We start from the raw sequence: 14,145 nt of genomic DNA, 5'->3' as shown, positions 1-14,145 counted from the left end.
ATTGTACCTATTCTTTTATGTTTTCGATTTCACTTTTTGTTTGATCATTTTAAGTGTACTTTTTTCATATTTTGTGCTTGTTCTATCACGTGACATTCTTGGGGCTCTACTGCTACAGTTTATTATGTATGCAGACTCTTATGGCGATTTTTCACACTGCTAATTGCTAGAATGGAAATGGTTCAAGTGTAAAAGTGGAATTCTCTAGGTTCAAGATAAATTTTTATATTCTTTATTACACAAATTTTCCATAATAATATCTCCATATGTTTATATTTTCAGTTACAAATGTGATAAAATTGGAAATTTGGTTTTTAAAAGATTTTTTTAGCATGTTAATGTCTTCTGAAAAGCAAAATAGTGCTGAGTCATTATGAAATTAAAAGGAATTAGTTTAATTTCACTGTTTTCCTCTGAATGTCCTGTTTAGAAAGTTTAAGAGGAAAAAAATTTCTAAGTAAACTTATTTTTTAACTCAATTTCAATCTTTGATTTGATAAAACATATTTTTCTTACCTGCAAACTGATTGGTAAGCAATATCTTATAACGTTATAGAAAGGAAAATTCATTTAAATATACATTTAATAAGTAACTTATTTTTAAAAATTACATGAACAATCTCTTATAGTTCCAAATCTGTCATTATCATAGTAAATGTGTATTTGAGTAGCTAAAAAACATCATGAGGTCTCTGTAAGCCTGGAAGTGAACAAAAAAAAAATGATAGGTTAAAATATACTAACAGGTTATAATCACTGGGAATCACTAAATCAAAGATTTTTAACTTTTTGTTTTGGAAGCTTTGTTTAAACAAAGCCTTACCCAGAACTACTAAATATAAAACATATCAATTAAGAGCTACGTGCCCAAGAGTGAGCAGCAGGTGTGGATTCTACTCAGAGAGGCGTATCCTGGGGAATGTGGTAATGCGACACTCCCCACGACAGGAGGGAGACATCACATCTTCATTGGACCAAGTACTTCAAATGGGACTGGACTTTGATATTAACATGTAAATGAGGTAATATATAGTTAATCAGTGTTCACATTACTATAATATATAAAACATATTCAGAAGCGACATGCAACTTAACTGGTTATAAAACAAAGACTCATATAACTTTTTCAGTGCTTCGAAAGAGAAACTACCCATATTTCAGACATAATGTTCTTGCAGAAAATAACTTCTCCCTGAAGAGACAAGTGTTGCCAATTCAAATACTGCACAACCAAATGTCTAAAGCTATCATACTTTTTTGACATATAACAACTGCTCACTTTAAAATAATCATTGTAATGTTGATTTCCAGTTTATTTTTGCTTATAAGTAAATCATTTGGCAGCATATCCAAGTAAAACTTCACATCATTCTGTTCCTCTGCTTAGAAAAAATCTGCCTGGTTTATGATAATTAATGATATAGCTTGGATAACATAAACCAAAAATATATTTCACCATGATTTTCTTATACAAGACTATAATTATTAAAACAAAATCGATATTCTAAAAAGCCTTGGTTTTTTGCTATTAAGGAAAACATACAATGAAGACCAACTTTATTATCACATGGGAACTAGATTTGATATCTAGTAGGAAACTAGGAAAAATTACTCTTCTCAGGAATAAAAACAAGTATTTAAGTAATTTTTCCGTTTTCCTATTTTTCATAGCTTAAAACTGAGTAACGCGATTGAGTGAGAAGGGCATGCTGCAGTACAAAGACAAAATGCATTTAAATCAATGTGGCTCATTTATATTGGCCTATTTAAGAAATTAGCATAAATGAATCTTGAAATAATCACGCTAAGCAAAATAAGTCAGAAAAAGTTGAGAAACATATCATTTCACTCATATGTGGGATATAAAACTGAAAGCAACAAATAAACAAAAACTCATTGACACAGACAACAGTTAAGTGGTTACCAGAGGGAATGGGGGGGGTAGATACTGTAATGGGGGTCAAATATATGGTGACGGAAAGAGATTTGACTTCAGGAGGTGAAAACACAATGCAATATACAGATGATGTACTATTGAATTGTACACTTAAAATCTATAGAATTTTAACCAATGTCACCCCAATAAATTTAATTTTAAAAAATGAAACAAAATTATTAGAAATAACCAAAGATGTTCAAAAAATACTTTAAATTGTCTCTGGTTAAGCATTAAATATTAAAAATAAATTAACAAAACCTAAATGTAACAAAATTCAATGGTCCTATAAGGTTTCTTCTCTTTGACCATTCCTGTTATTTTTAGTTCTATTACTTTCTCTGCCTATTTTAATATATCAGTATCCCCCCAAGATTCTGTATTTAGTTCTTTGCTTTTTTTTTTTAGCTCTATACTCTTTGCAAGCTTTAATCTATTCCCATCACATCTTCTTCTTCACCTTTTCACATATTCCTCTCAAAATGCCAGCCTGCCAAACATCTCCAACAGAACACTGCAATCTATCTCAAATATGAATATGCTTTAAAGTATAGATTATAGTGTCTAGAATAAAGCTTGGTTCAGAATTCAGAGGAGTTTGCAATTCATCATTTCCAGAAAACCCAAATATGCAGAGACTAAATCATACCCTAATTGAATAAAGATTAATATATCTTGTGTACACAGATGCTTTATTTAAAGATTGAGCATGTTTATCTTTATATCGCAAGCAAAAAAAGACTTAAATGGCTTTCACCACAAAGACTATGTATTAGACTTATTAATGACTACATATCAGCCTTAATCGAATATGATTTTTAAAGATCTGAATTTCTGAATTAATGATCAATGATTATGATTCTTATTGTTTCATATTTTCATTGCAGCCCTTAACACCTTTACAAGTTTTTTGTCTGTCTCCCAGGGCAAAAGTGTTTTATAAGGATTAAATCTCATTAATTTTTGTAGTCCCAGCACTTAATATAGTGCATAATACAAAATGTGTGTTGGATGAATTAATCTATATTGCCTGTTAGTGAATAAAATTATGGTAACTTTTCTATTAGTAAGACTTTTAAAAATGCTGTGCTCAAATGTGCTAAAGAAATTAAAATGTGAAAGGACTTGTTTTCAAAAAAATAGAAACAGTTCTAAGACTCCATTTTAATATTTATATACCCACCAAAATCTGGTCACTCTGTCAATCAGTCTTAGAATTTAAAGTATTTGAGTTGCCTTCTTTCCCTCCTGCTAGTTTGTTCTTACCTCAAAAATTCATCACAACTTATTCATTATTCTAGTTTGAAATATAAATGTGCATATTTGAAAAAAACTTAATATCCAAATATACTAAAATTATAATTGTTAGACTAATTAGACTAAAAGACCAACTAGTTGAAGCTTTTATTGTCTTCTTCATGTTTAAGAGACATAAAAAAGGGAGAAAATATGTAAAAGCCTGGCAGGAAAAAAAACTCCATTTGCTAATTAAAGAAAACATTTGAATAAATCAACGCAAAAAAATTTTTTTAGTTTTCTGGTCTTGCCAAAGCACTAGTTAAAATCAAGGTCCTTGGACTTAAAATATTGATGTATAATAATCAACTGTAAGTCATTTTTATTTTTGTGATGTAAACTTCTAAATTCCCAACCCTGCCTCAAACTTAAGTCTGCTTCAAACACAAATTCCTTGAGTACTTAAAAAAAAAAAAAAAAATTGGAAACCAACAAATCATCGCCATTCGCCAAACCTGCTGCAGTGTGGCACAGAGCAGGGACAATGGATGTGATGCAGGAAGTTACTTCATAAATAAACAATTTCATGGAAATCAGAGCCAGGGAGAACCAGGAAGTAGGAAGCAATCACCCTCATCCCAGAAAGATTAAGAAAGACACATGGAATGAGGCTTTAGTCAATTGACTCTCAGATGATAGACACTTTCATGAATACCTGGATTACACAGATTTGAAAGTGAAACATCAAGAAAAATCTAAGATTGTAACCTTAAAAAGGAAGTATCGGTATAACGTTTGGTAAAGAGCTTTGGAGCCTTGACCATTTGTTTTCCTATGATGAAACTGACCCTGATCTGTCATTTTGGGGCGTGGGAGGTGGAGGAGTTGGCTCCTCCAGAAGGATCTGCTGAGTCCACTTGGGGGCAGAGATGGGGCAGTCATTCATTATTTTTATTAGATGATTTCAGCCCTGTTTTGTTTGTATTGATTGATTTCAAAAGTCAATCTATTGCTTTTAATCAGCAAATTCTGTACTCTAGAATCATGCCAGAGAATTTGACCTCATATATTCTACTTGTCTCCAACTCTTATCAAAATCGAAGGTACAAAAGCAACATTTCCAAAAGATGACAGCCTAAAAGATATGTAGTTTATTCATCTCTATAATTTGCCTAGATTTTACCCCTGCACTAGGCCAAAACATCATCAAGCTGAAAAAATATTTAAACAGTGTTTTGGTTTGTATTTTTTTTTTTTGGACAAGTCCCTCTACTCCTATAAAATTGCTTTTACTAAATTGAGCTTTGTCATGATGTCCTCTGCTTACTCACTACTGGATTTATGGGTAAGGTATATTGAGGAAGTTGCCTCTCACATCACTCAGCCAGCCCCTCATAAGCCCCATGGGAAAAGTTCCTCAGACCTTTAAGGAAGAGCTTTGCCTCTCCTATCAAATGACACATTCTTATTTATAGGCCATGCAAGTCTCATGAGTACCTGCCCATATAAAGAAATTTAAATCAATTAAACTAATATTTTATTTTTATTTTAGCTCTAAAAAAAATCTCTCCTGACATGAATTTAAAATAATACTATAAAAGACGCACTGTTAAAGTAGAATGCTTTTAGTTAAATATATATATGTATATATATATATACACACACACACGTGTGTGTGTGTGTGTGTGTACGTTCTATGTTTTCAGAGAGATTAACTAAACTATGGCCTCTGTGGTTTCTTGTCTTCCTAAAAGAATCAGGTCTCCTTGAAGGTCCCAAAAGGACTAAAAAGAAAGCATAGGGGCCACTTAATAACAGGGCCACCTAATTTTACTGTTATGTCAGTTTATCTTCTATGAGCGTCACCTTATCAGTTGACTGCCCTTGCCCAACTAGGGTCCTCAGATTTCTTAATTAATGATGCCTGAGTTAAAACTTTCTAACAGCATCATGTGCCTACTCTTTGTCTGGTGCTCATCTCTGTCCTATGTCATCTTACTCCAAACTGCACCATACACCACACTAGCTGCTTCTACCCTGATCAACCTGGCAAACATAAAGAAATGAACTAAAAAGAAGGCAAGCAAGATTTAAAATCTATTAAAAAAATCAATCCTAAAACTTGGTTTGGTTATAATTTCACATGATACTGTCTAAAAATCCAAATTGCACTGCATTTGTATTCATGCACTTTATTTAGTATGTAATATATAAATGACACAAAATTTCAGATATACTGAAGTCATTAGGAGATAATATTCTAATAAATATGTTCTTTTCTCTGGATACTTACCTTTAGAAAAATCTATACTGAAATAAACAACTTAAATGTTGTATTCAAAAACTGTTATTCTCAAGTCAGCCAGTATTCACATGCACTTGCCTTCAATGTGTAGGTATAAGGAAAATAAATTTTAATATAAGCCCAAGAGACATATAAGTTCTTAAAAACAACTCTCAAATGAACTAAATTAAGAATTGTGTTATTTCGGATTATCAAAGTTTCTTCACAGGAGTGGTCATTTGAAGTTACTTCCTAATTTATTCCATGTGGCCAACACTATCCTGATATTATAAAAAATATTATGAAAATTATGACAAAATTATGAAAAATATTATGAAAAAACAAAAAACTACAGACCCATGTTTCTTATAAATATTGATGTAAAAATCCTCAACAAAATACCTACAAATGAACTTCAACAACATACTAAAAGAATTACACACCATAATTAAATGAGATTTACTCCTGTAACGAACGCAAGGATGGCTCGACATATGAACTTCAATGTAATATACCACATTAACGAAATGAAGGAAAAAACTATGATCATATTGACAAAGCAAAGGCATGTGATAAAAACTCCATACCCTTTTCGGAATAAAACACTTAAACTAAGATTAGAAGGAAATTACCTCAACATAAGGAAGAATTGTTGTGCTCATATATACATCATGTTTAGATAAATAACCTTTATCAAGGAAATTAAATCCATTAAAAAATGTCATAAGGTGTTCTTACCTTCTAAAGTTTTCTTGAACTGTCTAAACCATACATTGCAGTGGTCTTCACTAAAGTTAATAAGATCAAGTGTAGAATCCTTTAATTTATTCTGTTCTTTTTTTAAACAAATGAAGAGTGTGATACCCAAAAAAGTGCCATTTCTTTGCTGGTTAGCAAAATAACGCCGTTTCAGCTTGACAGAGAATATGTCCTTGAGTTCAATAAATTCTTCTTTACATAGCAAGTCATACTTGGAATCACCTGAAAAGAAATTAAGTTTTCCAATCAAAACCAGTGGTCCATCTTATCTGTATAAATAATAAAGAGTAAAAATCCAAACGATATTTCTCATTTGTAATTTTACTGATTGTCATTTATGTCAATCCCTATATAAAATGGGGAGGGAAGAAAAAAAATGGGCCTATTTTCTCGAAAAGGAAAAATAGAAAAATGGAAGAAGTCCTGTCACACAAGTCCTAAGGCATTTAGAACCTGAGGATATTCAATGTATGAACAATTTTAAGAACACAAAGCAACATTTCAGTAATAACCATTTAGTATCATATAAGAGGTTCCTGGGTACTAACAGGGACAGAATAAAGTAATGGAAAGAACAGAATTCACTAACAGAACTGAGTTTATGACAGGTTGTTGAAGGTAACATTTAAAGAAAATATACATTCCAGGTAAAATACACATGTGCAAAAAGGAAGCAGAATAAGATTACTGTGAGTAGAAAACATTATGAATTCCTGCTAATCTACAAAGATCCACTTGAATGCATCCACAATCTGATTTTATTTTACAGTGGCATGAAATTTTACTGTTTAACTACAGACCAGAAAATAATTATAGTAAAAGACCATTTTAATTGACTACAAAGTAGGAGTATCTTATACTTTTTCAAAAGTACTTCTAAAACTTCTAGTTTGGCCAACATGGAATCACAGGGACTGGTTTTACCTCCATCCAAAACAACTCAAAAAGCACATAAAATATATGAAACTTCAGTTTTCAGACGTTAGTCATGAGGTAGCACAGGACAGTGATTGCTGAAAAAGGGGCAATGAAGGAGCCATATGACTGCCTCAGCCAACTGCCTGGAGAGGATTCCAGGCCACAGTGCAGGTAGGGGAACCCTGTGGGGCTTGGTTGTATCCCTGAGTTGAGGAGGAGTTAGGACTCCAGGAAATCCAAGATGAATAGAGTTTACTAGGCAAATTACTAGAGAGCAGAGCGCTGCAGAGAGAGAACTCTGTAGATCTGCAAAGGCGTCCCTTGAATCTTCATCTGAGTATGAATCAGCAGATGCGTGAGGCCAGGGAAGGGATTAAAGAAAACGACGCTCAGAGATGACACCAGCCAAAGTTCAAAAATACTGAAATTCATGGGACATTGGAGAGAGCACTTAGAAAAGTATTATCTCATTAGTGAGCTGACCAAAGGCTGTTCTGAATCTACCTAACAAAGCTTAAACAAGAGCCTCAAAAAGATTGAACTGCTTCCAAGTAACTATAATATAGAACAAAGCTAAAGAATATTTATAGAAATACCAAAATATTCAGTAAGTCTATATGGTAAATATCTCAATCAAAAATCACTATCCAAATAAAGAAGCAGAAAAATATGACACATAATAGGAGAAGAAATCAATAGAAACCAATACAGAATCGACACCACTGCTAAAACAGCCCCAGAAAGCAAAGGCTCTATCTCAGCTTCCGTAGCCCTTCACCGGGCTCAAAGGTCTTCTCAGACTGGAGCAAGGGCTTTCAGGGACTTTAAGAAGTTCCTTCTCGGCATTCTCAGGAAGATTTTTTGGTCTCTCCCAATCATTCCACAAACTACAGCCCATTTGCTCACGAGCACACGCCCCACTTAAAAAGAAGCAAGATCTTTTCTCACTGCTTATAGTGGTGGAATAAGGTGAACCCAACGTCAATTTTTCAGGCCTGTCATTTCCTCAGAAGGCTCAGGCTTCAGGTCTGCCTATAGTCCACACTTACTGCCACCCAGTAATCTATCTAAAAATCAATGATCTCCAAATATCAATTCAACAGGAGACATTTATGTTTTAGAAAACAAATCAACACCATTACTACAATCATCATTTAAACTAATCAATAGAGTGGAAGTACCATATCAGTGTAAGCCAAACTGTTCCACATGCCTTAATGAACTGAGTGATTCATCTCATCCCTTTTCTGTAAATACTAACAGATTAACCTATATTGGTCAGATTTACTTTCTCTAGTATAATGGTTCTCAAACTCTTTGGCCTCAGAAACTGCTTACATTCTTAAAGACTGAGGGTCCAAAATAAAATAACTTTTATTTATGTAGGTTATATCTATCAATATTTACTGTATTAGATGTTAAAAATCAATATTTTTTAAAACACAAGAATGCAAAGCACACACTCCATTAGCCATGAAGGCTATGATGTCACCACAGATCTCTTGCCTTGGAAAGCTCCACTGTGTCCTTGGGAGAGAATGAGAGTGAAAATAACAAATAAGTTCTTAGTAGTATTATGAAAACAGCTTTGATCACACTGACTCCCTGAAAGGACCCTAGACAACACTTTGAGAATGCTTCTTTAGCATATTTTAAATTGTTTGCTCCCTTTGATCATAATAATAACGTTATGACTTAACAGACTCAACTTTTCAATCAACTAAAATTCCTGTTTCCATTTTGATATTCTGAATTGTCACACACTGACCAGTGACAGTTCCTCCAAACTGCCTACTTCACTACAACCTTCAGGTAGCTTTGAAAATAACCTTTCTTTCTTATAACGGCAAAGTGTTTCAAGCTCATCTGGATTCCTCAAGCGATTCTAGTTCCTTTTAGGGAAGAATACATTAGAAACTAAAAACTGGACAGTATGTATTTGTATACAAGAGAAATCAAGCCCTTTCACAGTAAATTATCAGTAATGTATTCGTAACCGGTGAGCTTATTATAAGTTATTTGTACTTGTTGAGCAGAAAGGCATATGGCCAGAATCTCTAGAAGAGAGAGGGACCAGGGAAATCTTACATCCTTCCTCTACCTGCAAGAATGAAACGCAGCAGGCCTGTCAAAAGTCCTCACAAATCCTCATCCTATAGCATATAATGAATTATACAGTAAATGCTGCCCTGTGAAGTGGAAAGAAGCTTGCCTTCCACATTCAGGTGCTGCTGGGTGTCTGGTTCATACAGCTCAATGCATACAGGTGAGCTGTATCACTTACCTACCTTAAAACAATTTGTGTCTGTGATTAAATCTGTGGATACTTTTCCAAAAATCAGTTAGTAAAACAATAAAGTTGAATATCTTTTTCTTTATTTTTCATTAATATTTCTTAAAAGTTTTCTCTCCATACAGGCATTTCCCTACTTGTTTGGTTGTGTTTCTTACTAATTTATAGGAATCCTTCAAATATTCTTGAAATTAGTCCTATGTATATGTTGCAGATAATTTCTTCTAGGCTAATCTTATAATATGGGTCATAACCTTGTGTCTCGCACAAATTTAATTGGTTTATGTATCAAATATGCAACAAACACAAGCTCCAAGGAAAGAAGCATGGAAAAAAGAAAGGAAGCAAGAGAGGGAGAGAGGGAGGGAACAAAGAACCACTGAGAGAAAGAAGAAAAATGGAAGAAGAAAACTCTTTTCACTTGAAGTCCTGTATAATACTCTGAAATTTTTACGTGTTTTATTTTAACAGTAAATAATTCAATAACTATTCTAATTTAAAACTTCCTATAAGTCACAAATTTAAAGATACTAAACCATCAGCCAAGATCAAACTTTGTGGCAAAAACTAGAAGAATTTCTGGAAACAGGGTAAGAACACCTATTATTATTGTTACCATTCTCAATTATTCTGGACATTCTGACCAATCCATAAAGAAAATGAAATAAAAGGAAACCACTGGCAGTGGAAGGGGCCAAAGGGGAGCTGAACTATAACTATTTATAAATGGTATCACAATATATTTGTATAATCCAAAAAGAATCAACTTAAAATCATTAGAACTAAAAAGAATACCCAGTAAGGAAGCTGGTTACAAATATATTAATACCCAGGAAGAAGGCAGAATGGAGATAAAAATATTCCATGAAAATTAGCATATTATACCTAGGAATAAACTTAGCAAAATAATCCTGGACTAACATTGGGGAGAATCATTCAAAATAAACTGAGAGACAAAGAATTGACTAAATGGAGACATACCAAGGTCTAAGATTACATATTTTCCAGGCCAGTATTCTAGTTATTAATGACTACTTGTAATGCAGTCCCAATCAAAATCTCATTGGTATTTTCTTTGATGTAAGGGGAAAAGAAACCTAAACCACATGATTGTAAATTTTCTTGGAGTAAACATATTACATTAACAAAGAAAATGTTTTAAAAGTACAGTAATGAGGGAGATAACATGCCTGATCAGATATTTTGTAAATCTATAATAATTAAAATTTCTAGGATTATATAAATGAATGACCCTAAGAAACACTTGTATATATTTAAAAAGTCACTAATGTGATAATGATGGCATATAAATTCGGTGGGAAATATTCATGAAAAGGTGATTTAGAACTGGTTAATCTTTAAAAAAAAAAAAAAGAGCTCTATCTCATAATATACACCAATATTTCTAGATTTAAAAGAACTTTATATATAACCAAAAATTAGTAAAGCCTTAAGTACAACAGTATAGGCAGAAATACAGAAACTGAGATACTTAACATAAAAGTTATTTAATGTTAAATATCTAAAGACCCATTAGAAGTTACAGGCAAAGGCCAACTGGGCAGAAATACTGCAACATATGACAGTTAAATAATCTATCTAATCAAGAAAAGAAACACTGTAGTAGAAAAATACATAAGACCCTAGACAGGCATTTCACAAAAGAAGAAATGCAAATTGACCAATGAACATATGAGAAAGTTCAATCTAATTAGTAATCAAAGAAATGCAAATTAAAACAACAAGATACCATTTTTTGCCTTTTAGATTGGCACAAGATCAAAAATAACGCTCAACGATGGTGTGGGTAAAGGGAACCAGTCCCAGTGCTGATGGAAATGTAAAAATGGTAACTGCTGGAGAACAAGTTGGGAATATGTATCAAACGATTTCAAAATGTTAATTGCAGCAGTATTTATAATAGCAAAACTATTTGAAGCAATATTCATGTTCTTCAATAGGAGGATGGTTGAATCACAGTCTTCCACAGCTCATAAATGAGCAAGTTAGATCTCTGATCTGGTTTGGAAAGGCACTTGTGTTAAGAGGCATAAATAAGTGAAATAAAAGCAAGTTACAAAGTAATCTGAGGGATTTGATTGCACTTTCACTAAAAAGAGAAAAAATAAACCCAGGTGGAAAACACTCAAGAAACTTAACATTGGTCGCCAATTAAAGAGATGAGGTAGGGAGTATAAGATTACTTTTTTCTTATAAACCTCCATAATTTTTCCTTTCTGTAATCAGTATTATGTTTTATATGTTTTAAGAATGTAGAAAAAGGAAAATGTTTTAAAATATGCATATTTTAGATACAGCAATTTACTTCCAGGCATTTACCCTGAAGGAATAAATAGTATGCACAATTTAGTTAAAGAATGTTTAACCAAGCAATATTTGAGTGAAACTTGGAAACAACCTAAATGTGCGAGGGTATTGATCCTGTAAAATATATTCATATAATAGAATGCTATTCAGCCATTAAAATATAGACATCTGACTAGAAGTGTCTAAAATAGTATAGCATATGTCCATTATTCTTTCGTGTTTACTGAATACATAATGTAATATATTTTCATATGCACATATAAAAACATGGATGGACAGTGAGATTGTGATTTAGTGTATATGAATTTCTAATTTTTCTACAATGAAAATTTTCTGTACCAATTGAAAAAGATGGTGTCCTTTGTTTATCCTAAAATTGCTCCTGATCATATTACCTGTTTTAATTTTTATAATTCCATTTCCTAAAAAGGGTAGCTAATATTTAATGAGCATGTGCTATATGCCAGACGTGCACCTAAGTACTTTACATGTACTATCTCATTAATCCTTACAACAACCCTATGTAGTAGCTGCATTTTCCTAAAAGAGAAGAAATTCAGGATAAAGAGTTTAAGTTACTTGTCCACAGTTATATATTTGGTAAAAGGGAGATCCAAATTTATACCCAAACACTTCAGCTGGTCTTTACCACAACTCTTTACCAACGTTGGACCTTCACATAAGGACCTTGTTCAAGTAAACATGCTCTCATCTGACCCTACAGCTCTGATTTAAACAGTTGGTCAACCATTGTTCTGTCTCTAGTCCTTAGGAAAAGTGCAAGACAACAAATGTGTCAGCTGAGTAGTAGTTCCTCCAAAACTGAGGAGACCTCGAGATGGAAGGTTGGACTATAACAACCAGGAGCTCACAGAAGTGAAAATTCTGAAAATCCTTGTGACTCCCTGAGAGGTCCCTCTTGCCTTGCCTGGTTCAGGGTTCCAATTTTCCCAGAGATTCAGATTTGGGGTTTTCATATGAATGGTCTCTTTCCCAGTGTGACAAGAAGAGAATAAAAAGAATTACAGATTTAGAGCAAACATTTTGTTTTTATCTGAAAGGAAAATAAGGATAATACATCTATGAATAAAATAGGTTGGTCGGTTTGTTTTACAAATTTCTAACACTGGGAGGATGTTCTTCAGCACTATTTCCCTCAATAGCTATATAAATCTCTCAGGTGCCAATTTCCTACATAGAAATTCTGCTCTATTATTCATTTCTGCAATGTTAATCATTACATTACATATCTGTCCAGTTCTCTCTAATCATAGGATTCATGATTTTGAAAATAACTGTTTCATAATATATGTGAAGATATGTATATTCGTTTTACAGAAGATTGTTTTCTCATTCTGAATATGGTCTTCGGCAATAAAAGTTGTTAGAATTCTGTGAACTTAAATTTAAAATGTTTAAAAGACTTGGAACTAACTTGTTTAAACAGTCATCAAATTACGTGCTCATTTTCTAGTCTTTGTTTCGTTTTTGACGTTCTTAAGATATGAGCAGCAGGCCAGCTGGCTCTGTGGCGCACAAGGGCCTTGGTTTCCTAGACTTGTAAGAGAGCTAAGGCCAAAGGTTCCTCAGGTTTCTAGATGGAAAGCCCTCTGGCTAACTAACCCCCAGTGAAGTTGAAGGTTCTGTAGATGATCTGATAGGATAAATTGAAAATCTGAGGTCACTGTTTCTCCTAAAGTCCCATGCCAAAATACTTATCCTTTAGAGCACACTTAGAATACACAAATATTTATGAGAAACAAGATTAAAAAGGAAAACAGAAAAGAAATCATATTCAGAGAGAAGATGTTCGGGGCCTATAAAATGAGCACTTACTGACACTTCTTTGCAGTAGTAACTTAAGAATGACTCAGATTCATTCTATTCTCCATGTAAACCAGAAAAACACTAATTTTTATTTTGAAAATTATTTTAATTTATAAATTCTGACAAAATTTTAGGTCTTATAGCTCTGCTTAATTTTTCATCTATGAGATAGCTGCTTCAATCCCCAGGTTGCCCACCTGTTATAGTACAACCAGTTTCTGCCACAAATAAAAATAAATGTTTTCATAATTGTATGGAAAAGTCACATTTCCATACACAACCTAACACATGCAGATAGTATTTTGAAAGAGGAATTTAAAAAATAAAGAACATACTTAGCAGCATGTATTTTAAATATAACTTTATCTTAACATAAAATATCTTTATTGGGGAAAAATATGAAGTAAAACTTTATCTATAACTTGATATTTGATAACAGTAGATAAAAATATGAAAATAATCTATAGATTTTTTTGAAGATTATGACAAGTAAAACCTTACAGATATATATATATATATAATCTGGTTTGTGACATGTGGTTTATTATTTAAAATCTATTGGTT

General features: G+C 32.8%; 1 protein-coding gene across 1 annotated transcript in view; it reads right to left on the bottom strand.

The window, feature by feature from the left end:
- The window catches only part of CERKL (ceramide kinase like), a 96,104-nt gene that overhangs the window by 50,417 nt on the left and 31,542 nt on the right, over positions 1-14,145 (bottom strand). Inside the window, exon 2 of the mRNA XM_016164611.2 lies at positions 6,195-6,437. Coding sequence (XP_016020097.1) covers positions 6,195-6,437 — 243 coding nt within the window. The remainder of the gene's footprint in view (positions 1-6,194; positions 6,438-14,145) is intronic.

This window comes from Rousettus aegyptiacus, unplaced genomic scaffold (genome assembly GCF_014176215.1).
Source record: "Rousettus aegyptiacus isolate mRouAeg1 unplaced genomic scaffold, mRouAeg1.p scaffold_m13_p_2, whole genome shotgun sequence".
Classification (NCBI taxonomy): domain Eukaryota; kingdom Metazoa; phylum Chordata; class Mammalia; order Chiroptera; family Pteropodidae; genus Rousettus; species Rousettus aegyptiacus.
The sequence above is the reverse complement of the archived record's forward strand: the minus strand, read 5'-3'. Positions and strand labels throughout refer to the sequence as shown.